This window comes from Leuresthes tenuis, unplaced genomic scaffold (assembly GCF_036924035.1).
Source record: "Leuresthes tenuis unplaced genomic scaffold, fLeuTen1.0.hap1 SCAF_22, whole genome shotgun sequence".
Lineage (NCBI taxonomy): Eukaryota > Metazoa > Chordata > Actinopteri > Atheriniformes > Atherinopsidae > Leuresthes > Leuresthes tenuis.
The window spans coordinates 4,949,359-4,975,033 of NW_027325376.1; the positions used below are offsets into that span (position 1 = coordinate 4,949,359).

General features: G+C 38.4%; 1 protein-coding gene and 1 long non-coding RNA gene across 2 annotated transcripts in view; both read right to left on the minus strand.

Moving 5' to 3' along the window:
* Nucleotides 1–4,648: 4,648 nt before the first annotated feature.
* On the minus strand, nucleotides 4,649–5,194 carry LOC140282162 (uncharacterized). The gene is made up of 3 exons (XR_011909816.1): nucleotides 5,017–5,194; nucleotides 4,814–4,916; nucleotides 4,649–4,714 (listed from the first exon to the last, which is right to left on the minus strand). It is a non-coding gene; the product is annotated as an uncharacterized lncRNA (long non-coding RNA).
* A 2,392-nt stretch (nucleotides 5,195–7,586) lies between these two features.
* LOC140282369 (uncharacterized) overlaps nucleotides 7,587–25,675 on the minus strand; it is a 45,047-nt gene continuing 26,958 nt past the window's right edge. The window contains exons 49-76 of the mRNA XM_072376947.1: nucleotides 25,313–25,408; nucleotides 24,348–24,491; nucleotides 24,129–24,257; nucleotides 23,987–24,024; nucleotides 23,875–23,909; nucleotides 15,362–16,156; nucleotides 15,211–15,282; nucleotides 15,015–15,117; nucleotides 14,799–14,911; nucleotides 14,542–14,615; nucleotides 14,336–14,458; nucleotides 13,673–13,768; nucleotides 12,708–12,851; nucleotides 12,489–12,617; nucleotides 12,347–12,384; nucleotides 12,235–12,269; nucleotides 11,340–12,134; nucleotides 11,189–11,260; nucleotides 10,993–11,095; nucleotides 10,777–10,889; nucleotides 10,359–10,432; nucleotides 10,153–10,275; nucleotides 9,495–9,590; nucleotides 8,530–8,673; nucleotides 8,311–8,439; nucleotides 8,169–8,206; nucleotides 8,057–8,091; nucleotides 7,587–7,956 (exon numbers count right to left, since the gene is read on the minus strand). Of these exons, the coding sequence (XP_072233048.1) occupies nucleotides 7,832–7,956; nucleotides 8,057–8,091; nucleotides 8,169–8,206; nucleotides 8,311–8,439; nucleotides 8,530–8,673; nucleotides 9,495–9,590; nucleotides 10,153–10,275; nucleotides 10,359–10,432; nucleotides 10,777–10,889; nucleotides 10,993–11,095; nucleotides 11,189–11,260; nucleotides 11,340–12,134; nucleotides 12,235–12,269; nucleotides 12,347–12,384; nucleotides 12,489–12,617; nucleotides 12,708–12,851; nucleotides 13,673–13,768; nucleotides 14,336–14,458; nucleotides 14,542–14,615; nucleotides 14,799–14,911; nucleotides 15,015–15,117; nucleotides 15,211–15,282; nucleotides 15,362–16,156; nucleotides 23,875–23,909; nucleotides 23,987–24,024; nucleotides 24,129–24,257; nucleotides 24,348–24,491; nucleotides 25,313–25,408 (4,011 nt within the window). The 3' untranslated portion in view covers nucleotides 7,587–7,831. The remainder of the gene's footprint in view (nucleotides 7,957–8,056; nucleotides 8,092–8,168; nucleotides 8,207–8,310; nucleotides 8,440–8,529; nucleotides 8,674–9,494; nucleotides 9,591–10,152; nucleotides 10,276–10,358; nucleotides 10,433–10,776; nucleotides 10,890–10,992; nucleotides 11,096–11,188; nucleotides 11,261–11,339; nucleotides 12,135–12,234; nucleotides 12,270–12,346; nucleotides 12,385–12,488; nucleotides 12,618–12,707; nucleotides 12,852–13,672; nucleotides 13,769–14,335; nucleotides 14,459–14,541; nucleotides 14,616–14,798; nucleotides 14,912–15,014; nucleotides 15,118–15,210; nucleotides 15,283–15,361; nucleotides 16,157–23,874; nucleotides 23,910–23,986; nucleotides 24,025–24,128; nucleotides 24,258–24,347; nucleotides 24,492–25,312; nucleotides 25,409–25,675) is intronic.

Consider the following 25,675-nt stretch of genomic DNA (forward strand, 5'->3'; position numbering starts at 1 on the left):
TTGTTATATTCATCAAATGTGTGAATGGAGAGAAAGATCAGAAGTTACCTGTAATTCTTACTGACTTCAAAAGGCTGGTAATTAATCTGCAGATAAAAAAAGATAATTTGTTTCATAACAACTATTTATTTTGTGCTGAAACATTGATACATTTTAAACAGTAACACTGAACACATACCGATGTAACTGTGGTTTCACTGAACTTGTACCACTTCCCATCATCCTGAGACTTGATTGTTACAGTGTGATATCCATGTGTCAGTTTGTCAACATGTTCCACAAATGCATACAGCTCATAGATCTGAGTCTGATAACCAGTGAAGAGAGAAAATGACAGAAATCAGCAACAGGAATAAAAGAATAATGAATTATATGAAAGATATTCAGTGTAAAGTACCTCAGCTCCTGTATGTGGTATCTCTAGCATGTAGGGAAACTCCACACAACGTGAGATTGTCACAAATCTTCTGGAAGTTTCGTTGAACTTAAATCTTTTCAACTGCAGCATCAAAATTTCTGGATGATGCTTCACTTCAGATTTCTAATGAAAACACAAAATGGAAAAATGATCTATTTCTGATTCACTTTGAGCATTTAAGAAGTACAGCAGATATAAAACCATCCCTTTGAGATGAGAAACTCAGACACTATGAACATTCTTCCCACATCAAAGTGCTCTGCAAAATGTGAAAGATGAATGTAGAAATACTTTGTTAAAAGATGTCAGGACACAGGCCCAAAGTCCATACAGAGTCACAGAAACAGCACTGGAGCTTTAAGTGTTCACTGAGTACAGATAAGGTTAAGAAGAACACAGATTTAGGTTTTCTGTGTTTAGTTTGCTCATGTTGAAACTCAGCTTTAACCTTTAGTGACTTTTAGTGACTCAGCTTCAGACTGAAAAAGATGCCTGATTTTACAGATTCATCAATCGTGTATAAATGAGCTCAGTGTCCACTGATCCATTCATTTTCTTCTACCACTCTGAAATCATCAAGTTCCCTTCATACAAACATATGTAATAATATAATGAGTCTGAACTCACCACTGTAGCATCAGTTTTGGCAGCACAATGATCACAGAACAGCTGGTTTGGCCGACTGACATGTGACTCACTGAAGTACTCAGCAACACTATCCACCTGAAAAACACATTTAGTTACTTTTCTCTGATATTAAAGGTTTTAGACTCAGATAAAAACACACTGAAACTCTGGGGGGCTGCAGGGGTGCTGGAGCCTATCCAGGCTGTTGTTGGGTGAGAGGCAGGTAGACCCTGGACAGGTGGCCACAAAAAGACTAACAAGACACAACCATGCACGCTCACACTCACTCCAATTTAGAGTCACCGATACACCTGACACACATGTTTTGGGACGGCTGGGAGGAAGCTGGAGAGAACCCACACATACATGAAGAAAACATGCAAACTCCACACAGTAGGGCCCAGTTGGGATTCAAACCAGGAACCTTCTAACATCCTAAGTAAAAAATATGGATTTTCTTTATATATACATTTACATAATATGTATATAGATAGATAGATTAATGTAATGTGATATATTGTCAGGTATCTTACCACTTTGTAGTCTCTGCGCGATTCCACCAATTGAAGAGGTAAACTCCAAAATGGATCATCAGAGCTCGTCTCAGTGCCACATTTAGAGCATTTGCTCTTGTGTGTCAGCTGTCCCTGAAACAGCTGAATAAAGACAACACAAAGCCTGTTAGCATGATGCTCTCATTATACTGACAGATCTGTTAGATTTAATATGAAGTCTATACCTGTGATGCCTCAGGAGTGGTCACATTTCTCAGGATGTCCTCAAAACACTCAGCAGCATCTCTTTGTTCATCCCCCTGAGGAGCTAAAAATCAGGAGGATAAAATATTACCTTAATCTGCAGTTTAATGTAATTTAATCTTTTAATTTATTCAGACACCGAGCACAAGCTCACTTTTTTCCTATTAACTGAGTGACTGCAAAAACACATTTAAAGGTTATTTTATCAAATGAATTCAGGAACTCCATCCAGCAAAACTTATTCACTGACATGCTTCCTGCTTTCTTAAAAAGTAGGATTCTGTGATTAGCTTCAGTTCAGTGTGTGTTCCTGCTGGAGAGGTAGATGCTAACAAGTTAAAATTGAGAATGTCTGCAAGTTCTGGATTCCAAGAAAATCCACTGATTATATTTAATGAAGGAAAGATTTAATAGGGATGACTGAGTGTATTATGTTGTATGAAAGCAAAGTGGTTATAATAATTCAGAATGTTTTCTCATCAGAGACTTTTAGAAATTTGAACATGTATTAGTTACAACTAGCTTACAACAGCTGTGTGTGTGTTAAATAAACAGTGCAGTGTTGGCAGTCTGTTTCATTCTTAAAGTGATTGATAATGACAGAGGTGGAATGTGCAGAAGTATAGAAAACAAATTGTAGTAATTTATGTTAACTAATGTTAATATTAGCATAATAAGGCAGAAAAACCTGAACAATACAACTAAATAAATTAATAAAATGGTTAAAGAAATTGGTGTTTTTGACACAAATAACTACAAAGCACTGTCCTGCATTTTATTGTTGATTTCTGGTTGAAAACTGGCTCATCAGCTCTTTTATATTTCATTAATTTATTTTATCTATAATGGTGCCGCCTCAGTGGCAGCATGCAGAAGCACCTCTGGACATATTGTGCTTTACTTTGCGTCTTCTTGATATTTTCTAACAAGATTCCGCCTTCGGGGGCATCGATTTTTGGGAAATCTTTCTTTGTTGGTTTGGATACTGTGCTGCTGAAGGGATTTCTGCAGGTCATTTGTATAATAAAAAAATACAGCACACCAAAAACTGTCGGGAGGTGCTGATCACTGGGAACAAAAAATCATTTTAAAAAAACTGAGCAAAAAAGTGTTTCACACTCTGGCTTCATATGCATCCAGATGTTTCAGCCCAAACATCCTCCTCAAGGTTAGTGACAAATTCAGGCACTTTTTTTTTATCTGTTACACTTAAATAAGGCCTAGAATAAGACCTCGGGCCGAACAGTGTGTCCACAGTTGGCCCAGTGGGCCCATGTGTGGACCAGCTCTGGCAAACTGGATCTGGGCCAGTAAAGGGCCATCATTCTTTGTGGTATATGGGCCAGAACTGGGCCAGACCAATTTTGCTATATGGAAACAAGACCTCAAAGTCAAGATAAATAGAGATTAGGTGTCTTGGGACAAAACCAGAAACAAAATGGAGAGAAAAATTAAAGGAGGTTTAATAATTTCTTCCTGTCATCATCATGGGAAGTGTGAGATCACTGGTAGATAAAATGGACAAGCCTGAACCCCTGATATGGACGCAGCAGGAATATCAGGGAGGCAAGATTATTTTTCCACTGAGACATGGCTGCAGGAAAGGCTCTTTAACACCTCTGTACTCAGATTAAATTCATTTCAAACTCATAGCGGCATTATTTGACTTGTAAATAAAATTAATAATAGATCATCCAAACAGCATTTTCATTTCCTTCTTCAAAACTGCTAAAATTGCATTTTCGTTTTAATGCCCCGCAAAAAATGTTCCATATTTAAATGCAACGTCTATGATGCGCAATCCCAAGCGGCGCAGGAGAGTGACGTCAGTGGCCGTTCTTCTTCTGGGTTGGTTGAGCTCACCTGCACTCATCATGGCGCTCCCGGATACTATCGCACAATCCTTGTCAGAATTAGCTTCCCATGGGTAGTTAAATACATTTTCTCAATCGGATTCCCGTGACAGACTTGAGCAGATTATGGAGAATTTGGCTGTATGCTCTGCCGTCACAGATACCGATGCCAACGAAGTTGTCCCGAGCTAACTTGTTCTCAGTCCTTCAGAGACTCTCGCTCGTTAGAGCTGGCTCCCGATTGCACCCGTGTCAAGAGAAAATAACAGTATGCAGGTCACTTAAGATTATTTGAAGCAAAATACATGCTTCGATTTGTCTGTTGCCAATGTAGAGCACTAGTATTAATTTGAAAGAGCTGAGAACACCCACACAAAACATTGTGTGACTTACAGACGCAGCAGCGTCAACAACAACAATCAGAGGCGGCAAAAAGGAAAGAAAAGGAGAGCAGCGGCCGTGATAAATGCTATGTTGTGTTTTAACTTATTCATTTTGTGTGAACTGGCAGTAGACTTGGCTGTGAGTGTGTTTGAAGTGATGTAACATTAAAGTAAGTATGATTGTTTTTCTGAATTGAAGACCTAACGTAATGTTATAAAAGTCAGTGAACGTTAACATTATGACACTGTTTTCATATCTGTCATTAGTGAAGCTGTAACGTTAACATGAGCCTGAGATTACCAGGTGATGACATGTTTTTCTCATGTTCTCCTCTGCTCTTATCCTACCCAGGCTCCTGAGGTGGAGGTGGATGAATGAGGAGATAACTGTGTTTTCACCCCTATTTATATATGTACATTTATATACAAAAGCTACAGTGAGATAAGCATCAGTTCATGGGGAGCAACAAGAATTTACATTTTTATCCTTCAGGAATTCATGCATTAAATCCTCATGAGTCATAAGTATACATTAGTGCCCTTTTTATAGTGTTTATTGTACCTGATTTGATGCCGAGCTTCTTTATGATTTCACAGGTCTCAAATTTGTCTCTCTTCAAGTTGTCAAAGAAGGTCTTGAGATGATTATCAAAGGACTGATCACCACAGCTGTGCCTGTAAAAGTAAATACAGCCTGGCATGAGAACACAGAAGCTCACAATGATCTCTATTTGATGTGACAGAACATTATAATGTGAAAGCTTTACAACAAACCTTTCCACAGCTTCTCTAAAGTCTTCGGTCCGGAATAAAACCTGCAGCACGCAGTTTAAATGTGTCGTTGCTCTTTGAGTGTATGACCCATGGTACATGATGGCTTGAAGGAGGCAATCATCAATTATTCATGTCAATTAAAGGATTGTCTTTAAAAAAGATTCTGGGATTGATAAACTGAGCTAACAGCACTTATATCTTACCTGGAGATTGATACAGTTTGATTCCGTTCAAGTTGAAATCTTCAGCCGCATTCTACGAAATGATTTGTTGGATCATGAGACAAACAGAGCTGCAGGACAGAATGAGGACATCTGTGTGACCTTACCTTCAAATGAAAGTGTCAGCTATAGACTAAGTGAACAACTGCCCGCACACGTATGCAGCCTCTAAACACTTCGGGATACTTTCTTTTTCATTTCATGTCACAGCCGCTGTTATGCTGCATTCAAAGTCTGTCGGAAACAAGAGCATAATGTGCGAGCCATATATTTATAATTACTGCACATAAAGACATGTTTTGCTTTTCGTGAACGAAATTATATTACTTCATCTTACTTTTGCTCAGAAACTGTCAAACTTAAAGTGGCACACACCTTAGTGTGTGGGAATAAATCTTGTGCTACAATGGAACTATTTACAGTGTTTATGAAACAGGTCATATTATATTCAATTATGGAAGCCAGATGAGTGTTATGGAGCAAGTTTTTTAATCCAAAAATACAAATGAATACAGCAAGTTCACACATAAAGCTTTTCTGAGTCCACGGTCAAAACAGAAAGTTTGTTGGAAACAGGCACACCCATCTGTGCTGCAGCCTTGTGAATTCCTGTAAATGTGTAACAAATATTGGAAATAAAACTCAGCTATCAGTACACTGTGCATGTGACTCAGCTCAGACAATAAAATCAAGGCTTTGCTTTCATTTTTTCAGGGCTTGGTCTGCTGTAGTCATTAATACATCTTAAACTTTTTCTTATGACGGGTCAGAAGGATTTATTTTGTTAAATATAAATATTCTGCTTTACTTGGGTTTAATTCACTAAAACAACAATGAAGAGTATCACGGAGAAGGCAGAGTAATTTGATAATTCATGTTTTAACAACCAGCTGTCAGTACTTTAACCTTAAAGGTGACACATGGGGGATTTTTAGCATCTGTAAATAATCAAACCCAATCAACTGTGCACAAACTGTTCTTGTGACAAGTGAGGAAAGAAGGCTGAACTTTAGAAAATGGTTTGAGATGTAGCTCCTGAATTCCAATTCATAATGTTTTCAGATCTGTGAACAACTTCAAACATCACATCTCCAAACAGGCCTCAATGAAAGACTGAAAGCTTCAGTGTTTGAGCCAGCAGAGCTCTCCTGAAGCATAATGCTAATTGTGTTACTTCATATAAACTGTACAAGAAAATTAAGACATCATTCATAATATGAGCCGATGTCTTGTGTCAGAAAAGTTACTCAGAAATATTCTCTTTAAATGATGCATCACATATATACTTTTACATTTATGTCAATGTTAACTCTTCTTTAATTAAACTAAATAACCTTCTTAAAATCAGTGTATTTCAAAACAAATACGTAGACACAGGTTTATGGAAGGTTTCTGGTTTACAGTTTCATAATTATTGTAGTAAAATACTGGATCATGAAAGAACAACTGCTCATCAAAATCAATTTATTTAGTTCATAATACAAACAAGTGATTCGACAGTAATTCAACGGCATTCAATCATTTTATGAATCTTATTCAATATTAATCAGTGGGGGCAGGAAACTTTAAAAATGACATCACTGGTCTGATTACAACATGCCAACTTGTCTGCGGGGGTATGTGTGAAAAACAGAAATCAGCACAATAATCAAGTGTTATTATGGCCAAAGTTTTCTTCTTCTCATTCTGCCTCTGAGCTGTGACGACTGTTTCTGATTCAGTGTCAGGGGGAACCAAAGCGGACGACCATGTTTGATGGTAGGAACAGTTTCACAAACTAGGTGAAGGTCACAATTCAAGTTTGTTTTGGACTTAAAATAAAAACAGAATGATAATAATTCAGACCAGGAATGAACGCTGTGTGTCAGGTCGACTGTGGCTTTGTTTCTTCAACCCTTTACCCACATCATGTTGCCTGCCCTGAACTTGAATTTGAACTTGAAACAGAATTTGAACCTTTCATAAAAAGGCAGAGATTTAGGTGAGTTAATATTCAAAAGCAGCCTATATGTCTAATTAGAGATCTTCAAAGCCCAAAAGTCCACTGCAATCTCTCCCGCGCTGTGGGAGCTTCTCCCCTCATGTAGGGTAAAACCTTCCCACATTTGGTAACTCAACAGGCACAAAAGTCAGTATATAAAATATCTTGTGACCCTGTCCTGGAGGCACTTAACTAAGATAAATATCTTATGCTCCAAATGTTTATGTGTGACCATTGTTCATCTCCTATCTGTACACACTGAACCTGATGCACTTCCGAACCTCTGTTCAGTAAATTCAGATGAGTCTAATTAAGTTTCAGACACTACAGTGGACAGAAAGTCTTTGTTTTTTCAAATACAAACATAAAAAACATCGAAAGTATGCATGTGAAATTCAATTTCTGCACAGACTCTAATTACAACTTCAAATGATCCAATACAGGAAGACTATTCTCAAATGAATGAATCATCATTTCTCTTATGTACATTTCATATGTAAAACTTAAAATCATCTAACTTTTTCAGCATTTTAACCCTGAAACTTGAATTCTTTGGTAAACAGGAAGTGATGGACAGTATAATTATAGAAAAAAGTTCAACCAGACTGAAAAAGATCACAATGCAATCATAGAAACTAAACACATGAACCTAAAATCACTACTAAACACATTTACCTCACTGCCAATGATGTTAAAAGGTCTCAGACAAATACAGTCCAAATCTAAAGAACATGGAAATCTAAACATTCAAGTTTCTTTTCTCTTTTTTTTCCTTATTTTCTTTTTAGTTGCCCATTTGTTCACAGTGTACTGACTTCATGCTGCTGCTCCCTCAACTTCCCTTTTTTCTGTTCTTTTTACATCATGAACATGTTGCTTGTTGTTGTCTCTGGTATCTTTCTTGAAGGCTCCAGAAGTGGAAGAAGTCTCTGCAGCAGCAGCTGGAGAGATCAACCAAAACACAGATGATCCACTCAGACCAGGTCATACAGTCACTCAGAAACTCATCAGTTAACTTGTCATTAAGGTTTATCATCTTACCTTTCCTGTAGAACAGCAGATAAGCATCCCAGGACCTGATGGGAGTGAAAATAAGGTGAGCTCATTGTTATATTCATCAAATGTGTGAATGGAGAGAAAGATGAGAAGTTACCTCTCAGTGATATCCACTAGGAATGGTTGGAAACTAAGCTGTACAAGAACAGCAAAGTGTTTAATGATGATTTTTTTCTTTGTGATGAAACATTGACTTCGTTCAAATAATAACATTAATAATAACATTAATAATAACATACCAATCTGACTTCACTGTCATTGAAGTGGTACCACTTCCCATCATCCTGGGACCTGATTGTTACAGTGTAATTTCCATATTTCAGTTCACCAACATGTTCCACAAATGCATACAGCTCATAGATCTGACTCTGATAACCAGTGAAGAGAGAAAATGACAGAAATCAGCAACAGAAATAAGACGATAGAACATTTTAAAAAACATATTCACTGTAGGGTACCTGAGCTCCACTTGGTGGTATCTGCAGTTTGTAGGGAGTCACCACAATTTGATTCATTTTCACATAATTCATGTATCTGTAGTCGAACTTGAATCTCTTCAACATCAGCATCAAAACCTCTGGATGATGCGTTATTTCAGATTTCTAATGGAAACACAAACACTGTGAATTAAAACATGACAGTTTGTAGTACTCTTCAGGCGAGTAATAAGTACAGAGGACATTAAACTATATGCAGGGTTATGTATGCCGTGGGGGTTGAATCATTTCTGGCCATCTAAAATAACAAACACATCTTAATATTAACAACAGGTTAAAATCCAAAACTTTGATTGACAGAATGGAGTCAAGTGCAGGGATTGGTGCAGACCACAACAGACTGAACAGTGGAAAAAGGTTTAAACTTTAAAATGATCAAAGGAAATGAACTGATGAAACAAAGACAGGAAGCAAACAAACTGGTAAAAAGGGACAGAATATCTTTAACAAAAAGGAAAGTGATCACACTCCTGTTGTAGTGATTGTTGCTGAGCTGTTCATTAACTGAATGCAAACAAATATAAAAATAAAGCAAATAATAATGATGTAATTATCATTAGCTGTCAGCCATTTAATAAATAGAAAGCTTCTGGTGAAAAAAAATGTGTCCCTTTCATCAACTTCTGTTTCTAAACAAAAACTGAGCAACACAGTTTATTAATGACATGTGAACACAAAGTGATGATATCAGCATGTTTTAGTGCCACTATTTCAGAACAGAAGCAGAAAGCAGCAGCTGGCCAGTCTCGTCACAATGATCAGTGCAAATGTTACTGTGGGACAACAGAGAAGAGTTTGAAGAAATGTCACATTTAGTTTTCTGCAACATAACAGAGACAGTTATACAATAATATAATGTGACACAATCTCAATTCTGGAATAGACTCAACTTCTGTGTTTACATTTCAGTAAAATCATCAAATTACCAGTATAGCATCAGCTTTGGCATCACAGCTATCACAGAACAGCTGGTTTGGCCCACTGACATCAGCCTCTCTGAAGAAATCAGCAACACCATCCACCTGAAAAATACATTCAGTTACTTTTCCCTGAAATTTGTAAGAAGATTAAAAAAAATCAGGTTTGATAGATTTCAGGAACTAATGTCAGTGATGTTTTATGTAACTGTGACTGAACCAACAGTTGTCTAGATATGCTGACCTCATCGAGCAATGCATGTTATGTTTATTCTCATCAGTATATCCTGTCAATGATCTAATTTAGTGAAGATGATGGACTGCGGAGTTGTGATGGACTGATAACCTGCCCTGGGTGAAGCCCCACTCTCACCCTGTAACAGCTGGGATACGCTCCAGCCGTCCCATGAACTGAGGAGGATGCAGCAGGTATAGAAAATGGATGGATGGGGGGGGGGGGGGGCAGACTGGAGAGGAGCAGCTGTATATCCCAGAGGTAGAGTGGACCTTCAATCTGAAGATCAATGCCTAACTTCTCTGATGTTGAAGTGTTGAAGTGTCCTTTATGTAAAAGACGGATCCAGCTTTGACCCCAAATATATTCCTGACTTAGAAGTCTCTCTGGATAAAAGCACCTCCTAAATGAATGTAATGTCAGGTATCTTACCACTTTGTAGTCTTTGTAGGATCCCACCAGTTCAAGAGGTAAACTCCAAAATGGATCATCAGAGCTCGTCTCAGTGCCACATGTGAAACATTTTCTCTTGTGTGTCAGCTGTCCCTGAAACAGCTGAATAAAGACAACACAAAGCCTGTTAGCATGATGCTCTCATTATACTGACAGATCTGTTAGATTTAATGTGAAGTCTATACCTGTGATGCCTCAGGAGTGGTCACATTTCTCAGGATGTTCTCAAAACACTCAGCAGCATCTCTTTGTTCATCCACTTGATGGGATAAAAATGAGGAGGATGAAATATTAACTTTATCTGTAGTTTAATATCCTTAAAGATGGTTTTCATTTATCCAGACAAGTAGCACAACTCACTGTAATTTAAAGGAAATTTCACATCTTTTTCTACATTTGATATGAATAGCTTTAAGTATTTTTCCATCAACTCTGAGTGATGGTAAAAAGTTAAATTAGACTCTTTGTTAATGTCTGCATGTTGGTGCTAGAGATGATTTGTGATTTTGAAGATATTTATTTATCCTGACAAATAAAGTCTCTTTCAGCCCAAAACTGAGGAAATGATCATCGGCCCTTCAGAGTGTAGGGAATGTCTTGTACCTCTGGTGATGCCCAGCTTCTTTGTGATGTTTTTAGTTTCAACTGGATGATTCTTCAAGTCCTCAAAGAGAGTTTTAAGATGTTTATCAAGAGACTGATCGTCACAGCGGTTGCTATGGAAATGAAATACAATCAGAGATGAGAAACACAGAAGTGAACAGTTATCTCTGTTTGGTTCAATGAAACATTTTACTGAGCCTGAGTTTTACAACAAACCTTTCCACAGCTTCTCTGAAGTCTCTGGTCATGAACAGCACCTGCAGCACGCTGTTCAAGTAGCTTGTTGCTCCTTGGTTGTACAGCCCATGGTACTTTTTGCCTTGATGGAAGTAAGTGTCAGTTATGCATGTTAGCTGCAGGGCTGTTTTTAAAAGATGAATGACAAACTGAGCCAAAAGGATGTATATCTTACCAGAGTATTGATCATATTGAGACGTTTTTCTTGAGTCCAAGGAGGAAGCACCTGCTCCATGTTTACTAGAAACTGATAAGTTTGATGATTAAAGAAAAATAGATGCAGGACAGAATGAATGTATATGTGTGGATTCCTCATGACTCCTCACCCTTCGCTGTTTCTCTGCCAGCCTTAACATCATGAACATGTTGCTCATTGTTGTCTCTGGTATTGAACTTGGAGGCTTCTGAAGAGGACCCTGCTGTGATGTTTGGAGTCAAAGTGTCTGAAGCAGCCACACCGTCTCCTCCACTGCTCCCTCTCTGATCATTACTGAGCTCACTTTTCCTCTGCATTTGAGCTCTAGTTGTGCTTTGATCTGTCTTCATCTTCTCCTCATCTCTCTGTTTTTCATCACGAGTCTCTCTGTTTTGAGCCTCTCTAACATTCATCCCTCTTGTCCCTTCAGTTTTCCCTCTGCCCACATCGTCCTGATTCCCAGCTGCTGCCCTCTCACCATTATTTCTGTCTGTTGTCTTTACATTGTGATCATGTTGCTCATTGCTGTGTCCGGTAATGTTTTTGGAGGCGGTTGAAGTGAACCTTGCACTGCTTCCCTGAGTCACAGTCTTAGCTGCACCCTCACCCTCTCCTCCACTTCTCAGTGTCTGATTATTACTGAGGTTACTTTCCTCTGGTATTTCAGCTCCTGTTCTCTTTTGACCTGTCATGATCTTCTCATCTCTCTGTTTTACCGAACTATTTCCTCCACCTTGATCTCCTCTAACATCCACTCTTCTTTTCTCTTCACTTTCCCTTCTGTCCATTTTGTACTGACTCCCTGCTGCTGCTCCCTCAACTTCCCTTTTTTCTGTTCTTTTTACATCATGAACATGTTGCTTGTTGTTGTCTCTGGTATCTTTCTTGAAGGCTCCAGAAGTGGAAGAAGTATCTGCAGCAGCAACTGGAGAGATCAACCAAAACACAGATGATCCACTCAGACCAGGTCATACAGTCACTCAGAAACTCATCAGTTAACTTGTCATTAAGGTTTATCATCTTACCTTTCCTGTAGAACAGCAGATAAGCATCCCAGGACCTGATGGGAGTGAAAATAAGGTGAGCTCATTGTTATATTCATCAAATGTGTGAATGGAGAGAAAGATGAGAAGTTACCTCTCAGTGATATCCACTAGGAATGGTTGGAAACTAAGCTGTACAAGAACAGCAAAGTGTTTAATGATGATTTTTTTCTTTGTGATGAAACATTGACTTCGTTCAAATAATAACATTAATAATAACATTAATAATAACATACCAATCTGACTTCACTGTCATTGAAGTGGTACCACTTCCCATCATCCTGGGACCTGATTGTTACAGTGTAATTTCCATATTTCAGTTCACCAACATGTTCCACAAATGCATACAGCTCATAGATCTGACTCTGATAACCAGTGAAGAGAGAAAATGACAGAAATCAGCAACAGAAATAAGACGATAGAACATTTTAAAAAACATATTCACTGTAGGGTACCTGAGCTCCACTTGGTGGTATCTGCAGTTTGTAGGGAGTCACCACAATTTGATTCATTTTCACATAATTCATGTATCTGTAGTCGAACTTGAATCTCTTCAACATCAGCATCAAAACCTCTGGATGATGCGTTATTTCAGATTTCTAATGGAAACACAAACACTGTGAATTAAAACATGACAGTTTGTAGTACTCTTCAGGCGAGTAATAAGTACAGAGGACATTAAACTATATGCAGGGTTATGTATGCCGTGGGGGTTGAATCATTTCTGGCCATCTAAAATAACAAACACATCTTAATATTAACAACAGGTTAAAATCCAAAACTTTGATTGACAGAATGGAGTCAAGTGCAGGGATTGGTGCAGACCACAACAGACTGAACAGTGGAAAAAGGTTTAAACTTTAAAATGATCAAAGGAAATGAACTGATGAAACAAAGACAGGAAGCAAACAAACTGGTAAAAAGGGACAGAATATCTTTAACAAAAAGGAAAGTGATCACACTCCTGTTGTAGTGATTGTTGCTGAGCTGTTCATTAACTGAATGCAAACAAATATAAAAATAAAGCAAATAATAATGATGTAATTATCATTAGCTGTCAGCCATTTAATAAATAGAAAGCTTCTGGTGAAAAAAAATGTGTCCCTTTCATCAACTTCTGTTTCTAAACAAAAACTGAGCAACACAGTTTATTAATGACATGTGAACACAAAGTGATGATATCAGCATGTTTTAGTGCCACTATTTCAGAACAGAAGCAGAAAGCAGCAGCTGGCCAGTCTCGTCACAATGATCAGTGCAAATGTTACTGTGGGACAACAGAGAAGAGTTTGAAGAAATGTCACATTTAGTTTTCTGCAACATAACAGAGACAGTTATACAATAATATAATGTGACACAATCTCAATTCTGGAATAGACTCAACTTCTGTGTTTACATTTCAGTAAAATCATCAAATTACCAGTATAGCATCAGCTTTGGCATCACAGCTATCACAGAACAGCTGGTTTGGCCCACTGACATCAGCCTCTCTGAAGAAATCAGCAACACCATCCACCTGAAAAATACATTCAGTTACTTTTCCCTGAAATTTGTAAGAAGATTAAAAAAAATCAGGTTTGATAGATTTCAGGAACTAATGTCAGTGATGTTTTATGTAACTGTGACTGAACCAACAGTTGTCTAGATATGCTGACCTCATCGAGCAATGCATGTTATGTTTATTCTCATCAGTATATCCTGTCAATGATCTAATTTAGTGAAGATGATGGACTGCGGAGTTGTGATGGACTGATAACCTGCCCTGGGTGAAGCCCCACTCTCACCCTGTAACAGCTGGGATACGCTCCAGCCGTCCCATGAACTGAGGAGGATGCAGCAGGTATAGAAAATGGATGGATGGGGGGGGGGGGGGGGGGGGCAGACTGGAGAGGAGCAGCTGTATATCCCAGAGGTAGAGTGGACCTTCAATCTGAAGATCAATGCCTAACTTCTCTGATGTTGAAGTGTTGAAGTGTCCTTTATGTAAAAGACGGATCCAGCTTTGACCCCAAATATATTCCTGACTTAGAAGTCTCTCTGGATTAAAGCACCTCCTAAATGAATGTAATGTCAGGTATCTTACCACTTTGTAGTCTCCGTAGGATCCCACCAGTTCAAGAGGTAAACTCCAAAATGGATCATCAGAGCTCGTCTCAGTGCCACATGCAGAGCATTTGCTCTTGTGTGTCAGCTGTCCCTGAAACAGCTGAATAAAGACAAAACAAAGCCTGTTAGCATGATGCTCTCATTATACTGACAGATCTGTTAGATTTAATGTGAAGTCTATACCTGTGATGCCTCAGGAGTGGTCACATTTCTCAGGATGTTCTCAAAACACTCAGCAGCATCTCTTTGTTCATCCACTTGATGGGATAAAAATGAGGAGGATGAAATATTAACTTTATCTGTAGTTTAATATCCTTGAATCTTTTAATTTCTCACTGTTTTCCCATTAACTGAGTGACTGCAAAAACACATTTAAAGGTTATTTTATCAAGTATTTTTCCATTTTCTCTGTCCTTCAGAGTGTAGGGAATGTCTTGTACCTCTGGTGATGCCCAGCTTCTTTGTGATGTTTTTAGTTTCAACTGGATGATTCTTCAAGTCCTCAAAGAGAGTTTTAAGATGTTTATCAAGAGACCGATCGTCACAGCGGTTGCTATGGAAATTAAATACAATCAGAGATGAGAAACACAGAAGTGAACAGTTATCTCTGTTTGGTTCAATGAAACATTTTACTGAGTCTGAGTTTTACAACAAACCTTTCCACAGCTTCTCTGAAGTCTCTGGTCATGAACAGCACCTGCAGCACGCTGTTCAAGTAGCTTGTTGCTCCTTGGTTGTACAGCCCATGGTACTTTTTGCCTTGATGGAAGTAAGTGTCAGTTATGCATGTTAGCTGCAGGGCTGTTTTTAAAAGATGAATGACAAACTGAGCCAAAAGGATGTATATCTTACCAGAGAAGTGATCATATTGAGACGTTTTTCTTGAGTCCAAGGAGGAAGCACCTGCTCCATGTTTACTAGAAACTGATAAGTTTGATGATTAAACCAAAATAGATGCAGGACAGAATGAATGTATATGTGTGGATTCCTCATGACTCCTCACCCTTCGCTGTTTCTCTGCCAGCCTTAACATCATGAACATGTTGCTCATTGTTGTCTCTGGTATTGAACTTGGAGGCTTCTGAAGAGGACCCTGCTGTGATGTTTGGAGTCAAAGTGTCTGAAGCAGCCACACCGTCTCCTCCACTGCTCCCTCTCTGATCATTACTGAGCTCACTTTTCCTCTGCATTTGAGCTCTAGTTGTGCTTTGATCTGTCTTCATCTTCTCCTCATCTCTCTGTTTTTCATCACGAGTCTCTCTGTTTTGAGCCTCTCTAACATTCATCCCTCTTGTCCCTTCAGTTTTCCCTCTGCCCACATCGTCCTGATTCCCAGCTGCTGCCCTCTCACCATTATTTCTGTCTGTTGTCTTTACATTGTGATCATGTTGCTCATTGCTGTATCCGGTAATGTTTTTGGAGGCGGTTGAAGTGAACCTTGCACTGCTTCCCTGAGTCACAGTCTTAGCTGCACCCTCACCCTCTGCTCCACTTCTCAGTGTCTGATTATTACTGAGGTTACTTTCCTCTGGTATTTCAGCTCCTGTTCTCTTTTGACCTGTCATGATCTTCTCGTCTCTCTGTTTTACCGAACTATTTCCTCCACCTTGATCTCCTCTAACATCCACTTTTCTTTTATCTTCAGTTTCCAATCTGTCCATTTTGTACTGACTCCCAGCTGCTGCTCCCTCAACTTCCCTTTTTTCTGTTCTTTTTACATCATGAACATGTTGCTTGTTGTTGTCTCTGGTATCTTTCTTGAAGGCTCCAGAAGTGGAAGAAGTCTCTGCAGCAGCAACTGGAGAGATCAACCAAAACACAGATGATCCACTCAGACCAGGTCATGCAGTCACTCAGAAACTCATCAGTTAACTTGTCATTAAGGTTTATCATCTTACCTTTCCTGTAGAACAGCAGATAAGCATACTGGCACCTGATGGGAGTGAAAATAAGGTGAGCTCATTGTTATATTCAACAAATGTGTGAATGGAGAGAAAGATGAGAAGTTACCTGTGAGTTATACCCACTTCGAAAGGTTGATGATAAACCTGTAGATGAATAGAATTGTAATTTATTTCTTAAAGAAATGTCTTTTTGTGCTGAAGCATTGATCATTTTCTCAAGTTGAACTGAACACGTACATATGTGACAACTGAGTCGCTGAAGTTGTTCCACTTCCCATCATCCTGAGACTTGATTGTTACAGTGTGATATCCATATATCAGTCCAATATGTTTCACAAATGCATACAGCTCATAGATCTCACTCTGATAACCAGTGAAGAGAAAATGACAGAAATCAGCAACAGGAATAAAAGAATAATGAATTATTCATAAGATATTCAGTGTAAAGTACCTCAGCTCCTGTATGTGGTATCTCTAGGATGTAGGGAAACTCCACACAACGTGAGATTGTCACAAATCTTCTGGAAGTTTCGTTGAACTTAAATCTTTTCAACTGCAGCATCAAAATTTCTGGATGATGCTTCACTTCAGATTTCTAATGAAAACACAAAATGGAAAAATGATCTATTTCTGATTCACTTTGAGCATTTAAGAAGTACAGCAGATATAAAACCATCACAAGAGGATCATGGGTAGACAACATCTATTTTTAAAGCCATACTTGTAAAAGCAAAGTGTCCATTAATCCTTTGATTTCCTTCTTATTATCCAACAGTGAAGCCCTGACATCCTTCCCTAAGCAACACCCAGGCCAAAAGGGATATTTAATCCCTCCAGCATGTTCTGGGTCTGCTGTCAGATCTCCTCCCAGTTGGACATGTCTGAAAAACCTCCAAAGAGAAGCTACCAGCAGACATCCTCATCAGATGCATGAACCACCTCAGCTGACTCCTTTCGATGTGGAAAAGCAGCAGCTTTGCTCTGAACTCTGAGGATGAACAAGCTCCTCGTCCTCTATATGGTTCAGGCAGTCCAGACACCCTCGAAAACAAACTAATTTCAACTATTTACATCTGCAGAGTCTGAATGAGTATGTGTTACTGTGGGACACCAGAGAAGAGTTTATAGAAATGTCAGATGTAGTTTTACTATGTAATGTAGTGATACAAAAACTTGGTACAAAACTTCTGTTTGCTTCCATGAAATTAATGAACTCTAAATGCTGCCACTCTGAAATCATCAAGTTCCCTTCATACAAACATATGTAATAATATAATGAGTCTGAACTCACCACTGTAGCATCAGTTTTGGCAGCACAATGATCACAGAACAGCTGGTTTGGCCGACTGACATGTGACTCACTGAAGTACTCAGCAACACCATCCACCTGAAAAACACATTTAGTTACTTTTCTCTGATATTTGCTCCAAGATTAAAGGTTAAAGTCTCAGATTAAAACACACTGAAACTCTGCGAGTTGCAGGGGTGCTGGAGCCTATCCTCGATGGCGAGAGGCAGGTAGACCCTGGATGGGTGGCTCGTCCATCACAGGGCCACATAGAGACAAACAACCATGCACTCTCCCTCCAAGGGCCAATTTAAAGTCACCAATTAACATGCATGTTTTTGGACAGTGGGAGGAAGTCAGAGGCCCCAGAGAGAACGCAGACAGAAAGACCCCAGCCAGGATTAACCCTTTAATTGGTGAGGCAATGATGTTAACAGCTTCACCGCCGTGCAGCCCCTTCATGTAAGTGTGAAGTTTGATGTAAATATGGTCTGACCAGTGTGTATCTCTGTGTAGATGGTTTCTATCCACTTGATCCAAAGGCAGCGCACACCCAGACCTCTTACCACTTTGTAGTCTTTGTAGGATCCCACCAGTTCAAGAGGTAAACTCCAAAATGGATCATCAGAGCTCGTCACAGTGCCACATTTAGAGCATTTGCTCTTGTGTGTCAGCTGTCCCTGAAACAGCTGAATAAAGACAACACAAAGCCTGTTAGCATGATGCTCTCATTATACTGACAGATCTATTAGATTTAATGTGAAGTCTATACCTGTGATGCCCCAGGAGTGGTCACATTTCTCAGGATGTCCTCAAAACACTCAGCAGCATCTCTCAATTCATCCCATCGAGGAGCTAAAAATAAGGAGGATGAAATATTAACTAAAATATTAAAATATTAACTTTATCTGTAATTGAATGTCATTTAATTTCGTTTCATTTATTCAGACACCAAGCACAAGCTCACTGTTTTCCCATTAACTGAGTGACTGCAAAAACACATTTAAAGGTTATTTTCTCAAATGATTTATGGGTGAAAACTGGCTCATCAGATCTTTTATATTCCATTAATCTATTTTACCTTTAATGGTGCCGCCTCAGTGGCAGCATGCTGAAGCACCTCTGGACATATTGTGCTTTACTTTGCGTCTTCTTGAGATTTTCTAACAAGATTTTGCCTTCGAGGTTATTGATTTTTGGGAAATCTTTCTTTGTTGGTTTGGATGCTGTGCTGCTGAAGGGATTTCTGCAGGTCATTTGTATAATAAAAAAATACAGCACACCAAAAACTGTCGGGAGGTGCTGATTATTGGGAACAAATCATTAAAAAATCTGAACAAAAAAGAGTTTCACACTCTGGCTTCATATGCATCCAGATGTTTCAGCCCAAACGTCTTCCTCAAGGTTAGTGACAAATTCTGGCACTTTTTATATCTGTTACACTTGAATAAGACCTCAAAGTAAAGATGAGTTGAAGAGAAGATGTCTTGGATCAAAAGCAGGAACAAAATGGAGAGAAACATGAAAGGAGGTTAAAGCATTTCTTCCTGTCATCATCATGGGAAGCGTGAGATCCCTGGAAGATAAAATGGACAAGCCTGAACCTCTGATGAGGACGCAGCAGGAATATCAGGGAGGCAAGATTATTTTTCCACTGAGACATGGCTGCAGGAAAGGCTCTTTAACACCTCTGTACTCAGATTAAATTCATTTCAAACTCATAGCGGCATTATTTGACTTGTAAATAAAATTAATAATAGATCATCCAAACAGCATTTTCATTTCCTTCTTCAAAACTGCTAAAATTGCTTTTTCGTTTTAATGCCCCGCAAAAAATGTTCCATATTTAAATGCAACGTCTATGATGCGCAATCCCAAGCGGCGCAGGAGAGTGACGTCAGTGGCCGTTCTTCTTCTGGGTTGGTTGAGCTCACCTGCACTCATCATGGCGCTCCCGGATACTATCGCACAATCCTTGTCAGAATTAGCTTCCCATGGGTAGTTAAATACATTTTCTCAATCGGATTCCCGTGACAGACTTGAGCAGATTATGGAGAATTTGGCTGTATGCTCTGCCGTCACAGATACCGATGCCAACGAAGTTGTCCCGAGCTAACTTGTTCTCAGTCCTTCAGAGACTCTCGCTCGTTAGAGCTGGCTCCCGATTGCACCCGTGTCAAGAGAAAATAACAGTATGCAGGTCACTTAAGATTATTTGAAGCAAAATACATGCTTCGATTTGTCTGTTGCCAATGTAGAGCACTAGTATTAATTTGAAAGAGCTGAGAACACCCACACAAAACATTGTGTGACTTACAGACGCAGCAGCGTCAACAACAACAATCAGAGGCGGCAAAAAGGAAAGAAAAGGAGAGCAGCGGCCGTGATAAATGCTATGTTGTGTTTTAACTTATTCATTTTGTGTGAACTGGCAGTAGACTTGGCTGTGAGTGTGTTTGAAGTGATGTAACATTAAAGTAAGTATGATTGTTTTTCTGAATTGAAGACCTAACGTAATGTTATAAAAGTCAGTGAACGTTAACATTATGACACTGTTTTCATATCTGTCATTAGTGAAGCTGTAACGTTAACATGAGCCTGAGATTACCAGGTGATGACATGTTTTTCTCATGTTCTCCTCTGCTCTTATCCTACCCAGGCTCCTGAGGTGGAGGTGGATGAATGAGGAGATAACTGTGTTTTCACCCCTATTTATATATGTACATTTATATACAAAAGCTACAGTGAGATAAGCATCAGTTCATGGGGAGCAACAAGAATTTACATTTTTATCCTTCAGGAATTCATGCATTAAATCCTCATGAGTCATAAGTATACATTAGTGCCCTTTTTATAGTGTTTATTGTACCTGATTTGATGCCGAGCTTCTTTATGATTTCACAGGTCTCAAATTTGTCTCTCTTCAAGTTGTCAAAGAAGGTCTTGAGATGATTATCAAAGGACTGATCACCACAGCTGTGCCTGTAAAAGTAAATACAGCCTGGCATGAGAACACAGAAGCTCACAATGATCTCTATTTGATGTGACAGAACATTATAATGTGAAAGCTTTACAACAAACCTTTCCACAGCTTCTCTAAAGTCTTCGGTCCGGAATAAAACCTGCAGCACGCAGTTTAAATGTGTCGTTGCTCTTTGAGTGTATGACCCATGGTACATGATGGCTTGAAGGAGGCAATCATCAATTATTCATGTCAATTAAAGGATTGTCTTTAAAAAAGATTCTGGGATTGATAAACTGAGCTAACAGCACTTATATCTTACCTGGAGATTCATACAGTTTGATTCCGTTCAAGTTGAAATCTTCAGCCGCATTCTACGAAATGATTTGTTGGATCATGAGACAAACAGAGCTGCAGGACAGAATGAGGACATCTGTGTGACCTTACCTTCAAATGAAAGTGTCAGCTATAGACTAAGTGAACAACTGCCCGCACACGTATGCAGCCTCTAAACACTTCGGGATACTTTCTTTTTCATTTCATGTCACAGCCGCTGTTATGCTGCATTCAAAGTCTGTCGGAAACAAGAGCATAATGTGCGAGCCATATATTTATAATTACTGCACATAAAGACATGTTTTGCTTTTCGTGAACGAAATTATATTACTTCATCTTACTTTTGCTCAGAAACTGTCAAACTTAAAGTGGCACACACCTTAGTGTGTGGGAATAAATCTTGTGCTACAATGGAACTATTTACAGTGTTTATGAAACAGGTCATATTATATTCAATTATGGAAGCCAGATGAGTGTTATGGAGCAAGTTTTTTAATCCAAAAATACAAATGAATACAGCAAGTTCACACATAAAGCTTTTCTGAGTCCACGGTCAAAACAGAAAGTTTGTTGGAAACAGGCACACCCATCTGTGCTGCAGCCTTGTGAATTCCTGTAAATGTGTAACAAATATTGGAAATAAAACTCAGCTATCAGTACACTGTGCATGTGACTCAGCTCAGACAATAAAATCAAGGCTTTGCTTTCATTTTTTCAGGGCTTGGTCTGCTGTAGTCATTAATACATCTTAAACTTTTTCTTATGACGGGTCAGAAGGATTTATTTTGTTAAATATAAATATTCTGCTTTACTTGGGTTTAATTCACTAAAACAACAATGAAGAGTATCACGGAGAAGGCAGAGTAATTTGATAATTCATGTTTTAACAACCAGCTGTCAGTACTTTAACCTTAAAGGTGACACATGGGGGATTTTTAGCATCTGTAAATAATCAAACCCAATCAACTGTGCACAAACTGTTCTTGTGACAAGTGAGGAAAGAAGGCTGAACTTTAGAAAATGGTTTGAGATGTAGCTCCTGAATTCCAATTCATAATGTTTTCAGATCTGTGAACAACTTCAAACATCACATCTCCAAACAGGCCTCAATGAAAGACTGAAAGCTTCAGTGTTTGAGCCAGCAGAGCTCTCCTGAAGCATAATGCTAATTGTGTTACTTCATATAAACTGTACAAGAAAATTAAGACATCATTCATAATATGAGCCGATGTCTTGTGTCAGAAAAGTTACTCAGAAATATTCTCTTTAAATGATGCATCACATATATACTTTTACATTTATGTCAATGTTAACTCTTCTTTAATTAAACTAAATAACCTTCTTAAAATCAGTGTATTTCAAAACAAATACGTAGACACAGGTTTATGGAAGGTTTCTGGTTTACAGTTTCATAATTATTGTAGTAAAATACTGGATCATGAAAGAACAACTGCTCATCAAAATCAATTTATTTAGTTCATAATACAAACAAGTGATTCGACAGTAATTCAACGGCATTCAATCATTTTATGAATCTTATTCAATATTAATCAGTGGGGGCAGGAAACTTTAAAAATGACATCACTGGTCTGATTACAACATGCCAACTTGTCTGCGGGGGTATGTGTGAAAAACAGAAATCAGCACAATAATCAAGTGTTATTATGGCCAAAGTTTTCTTCTTCTCATTCTGCCTCTGAGCTGTGACGACTGTTTCTGATTCAGTGTCAGGGGGAACCAAAGCGGACGACCATGTTTGATGGTAGGAACAGTTTCACAAACTAGGTGAAGGTCACAATTCAAGTTTGTTTTGGACTTAAAATAAAAACAGAATGATAATAATTCAGACCAGGAATGAACGCTGTGTGTCAGGTCGACTGTGGCTTTGTTTCTTCAACCCTTTACCCACATCATGTTGCCTGCCCTGAACTTGAATTTGAACTTGAAACAGAATTTGAACCTTTCATAAAAAGGCAGAGATTTAGGTGAGTTAATATTCAAAAGCAGCCTATATGTCTAATTAGAGATCTTCAAAGCCCAAAAGTCCACTGCAATCTCTCCCGCGCTGTGGGAGCTTCTCCCCTCATGTAGGGTAAAACCTTCCCACATTTGGTAACTCAACAGGCACAAAAGTCAGTATATAAAATATCTTGTGACCCTGTCCTGGAGGCACTTAACTAAGATAAATATCTTATGCTCCAAATGTTTATGTGTGACCATTGTTCATCTCCTATCTGTACACACTGAACCTGATGCACTTCCGAACCTCTGTTCAGTAAATTCAGATGAGTCTAATTAAGTTTCAGACACTACAGTGGACAGAAAGTCTTTGTTTTTTCAAATACAAACATAAAAAACATCGAAAGTATGCATGTGAAATTCAATTTCTGCACAGACTCTAATTACAACTTCAAATGATCCAATACAGGAAGACTATTCTCAAATGAATGAATCATCATTTCTCTTATGTACATTTCATATGTAAAACTTAAAATCATCTAACTTTTTCAGCATTTTAACCCTGAAACTTGAATTCTTTGGTAAACAGGAAGTGATGGACAGTATAATTATAGAAAAAAGTTCAACCAGACTGAAAAAGATCACAATGCAATCATAGAAACTAAACACATGAACCTAAAATCACTACTAAACACATTTACCTCACTGCCAATGATGTTAAAAGGTCTCAGACAAATACAGTCCAAATCTAAAGAACATGGAAATCTAAACATTCAAGTTTCTTTTCTCTTTTTTTTCCTTATTTTCTTTTTAGTTGCCCATTTGTTCACAGTGTACTGACTTCATGCTGCTGCTCCCTCAACTTCCCTTTTTTCTGTTCTTTTTACATCATGAACATGTTGCTTGTTGTTGTCTCTGGTATCTTTCTTGAAGGCTCCAGAAGTGGAAGAAGTCTCTGCAGCAGCAGCTGGAGAGATCAACCAAAACACAGATGATCCACTCAGACCAGGTCATACAGTCACTCAGAAACTCATCAGTTAACTTGTCATTAAGGTTTATCATCTTACCTTTCCTGTAGAACAGCAGATAAGCATCCCAGGACCTGATGGGAGTGAAAATAAGGTGAGCTCATTGTTATATTCATCAAATGTGTGAATGGAGAGAAAGATGAGAAGTTACCTCTCAGTGATATCCACTAGGAATGGTTGGAAACTAAGCTGTACAAGAACAGCAAAGTGTTTAATGATGATTTTTTTCTTTGTGATGAAACATTGACTTCGTTCAAATAATAACATTAATAATAACATTAATAATAACATACCAATCTGACTTCACTGTCATTGAAGTGGTACCACTTCCCATCATCCTGGGACCTGATTGTTACAGTGTAATTTCCATATTTCAGTTCACCAACATGTTCCACAAATGCATACAGCTCATAGATCTGACTCTGATAACCAGTGAAGAGAGAAAATGACAGAAATCAGCAACAGAAATAAGACGATAGAACATTTTAAAAAACATATTCACTGTAGGGTACCTGAGCTCCACTTGGTGGTATCTGCAGTTTGTAGGGAGTCACCACAATTTGATTCATTTTCACATAATTCATGTATCTGTAGTCGAACTTGAATCTCTTCAACATCAGCATCAAAACCTCTGGATGATGCGTTATTTCAGATTTCTAATGGAAACACAAACACTGTGAATTAAAACATGACAGTTTGTAGTACTCTTCAGGCGAGTAATAAGTACAGAGGACATTAAACTATATGCAGGGTTATGTATGCCGTGGGGGTTGAATCATTTCTGGCCATCTAAAATAACAAACACATCTTAATATTAACAACAGGTTAAAATCCAAAACTTTGATTGACAGAATGGAGTCAAGTGCAGGGATTGGTGCAGACCACAACAGACTGAACAGTGGAAAAAGGTTTAAACTTTAAAATGATCAAAGGAAATGAACTGATGAAACAAAGACAGGAAGCAAACAAACTGGTAAAAAGGGACAGAATATCTTTAACAAAAAGGAAAGTGATCACACTCCTGTTGTAGTGATTGTTGCTGAGCTGTTCATTAACTGAATGCAAACAAATATAAAAATAAAGCAAATAATAATGATGTAATTATCATTAGCTGTCAGCCATTTAATAAATAGAAAGCTTCTGGTGAAAAAAAATGTGTCCCTTTCATCAACTTCTGTTTCTAAACAAAAACTGAGCAACACAGTTTATTAATGACATGTGAACACAAAGTGATGATATCAGCATGTTTTAGTGCCACTATTTCAGAACAGAAGCAGAAAGCAGCAGCTGGCCAGTCTCGTCACAATGATCAGTGCAAATGTTACTGTGGGACAACAGAGAAGAGTTTGAAGAAATGTCACATTTAGTTTTCTGCAACATAACAGAGACAGTTATACAATAATATAATGTGACACAATCTCAATTCTGGAATAGACTCAACTTCTGTGTTTACATTTCAGTAAAATCATCAAATTACCAGTATAGCATCAGCTTTGGCATCACAGCTATCACAGAACAGCTGGTTTGGCCCACTGACATCAGCCTCTCTGAAGAAATCAGCAACACCATCCACCTGAAAAATACATTCAGTTACTTTTCCCTGAAATTTGTAAGAAGATTAAAAAAAATCAGGTTTGATAGATTTCAGGAACTAATGTCAGTGATGTTTTATGTAACTGTGACTGAACCAACAGTTGTCTAGATATGCTGACCTCATCGAGCAATGCATGTTATGTTTATTCTCATCAGTATATCCTGTCAATGATCTAATTTAGTGAAGATGATGGACTGTGGAGTTGTGATGGACTGATAACCTGCCCTGGGTGAAGCCCCACTCTCA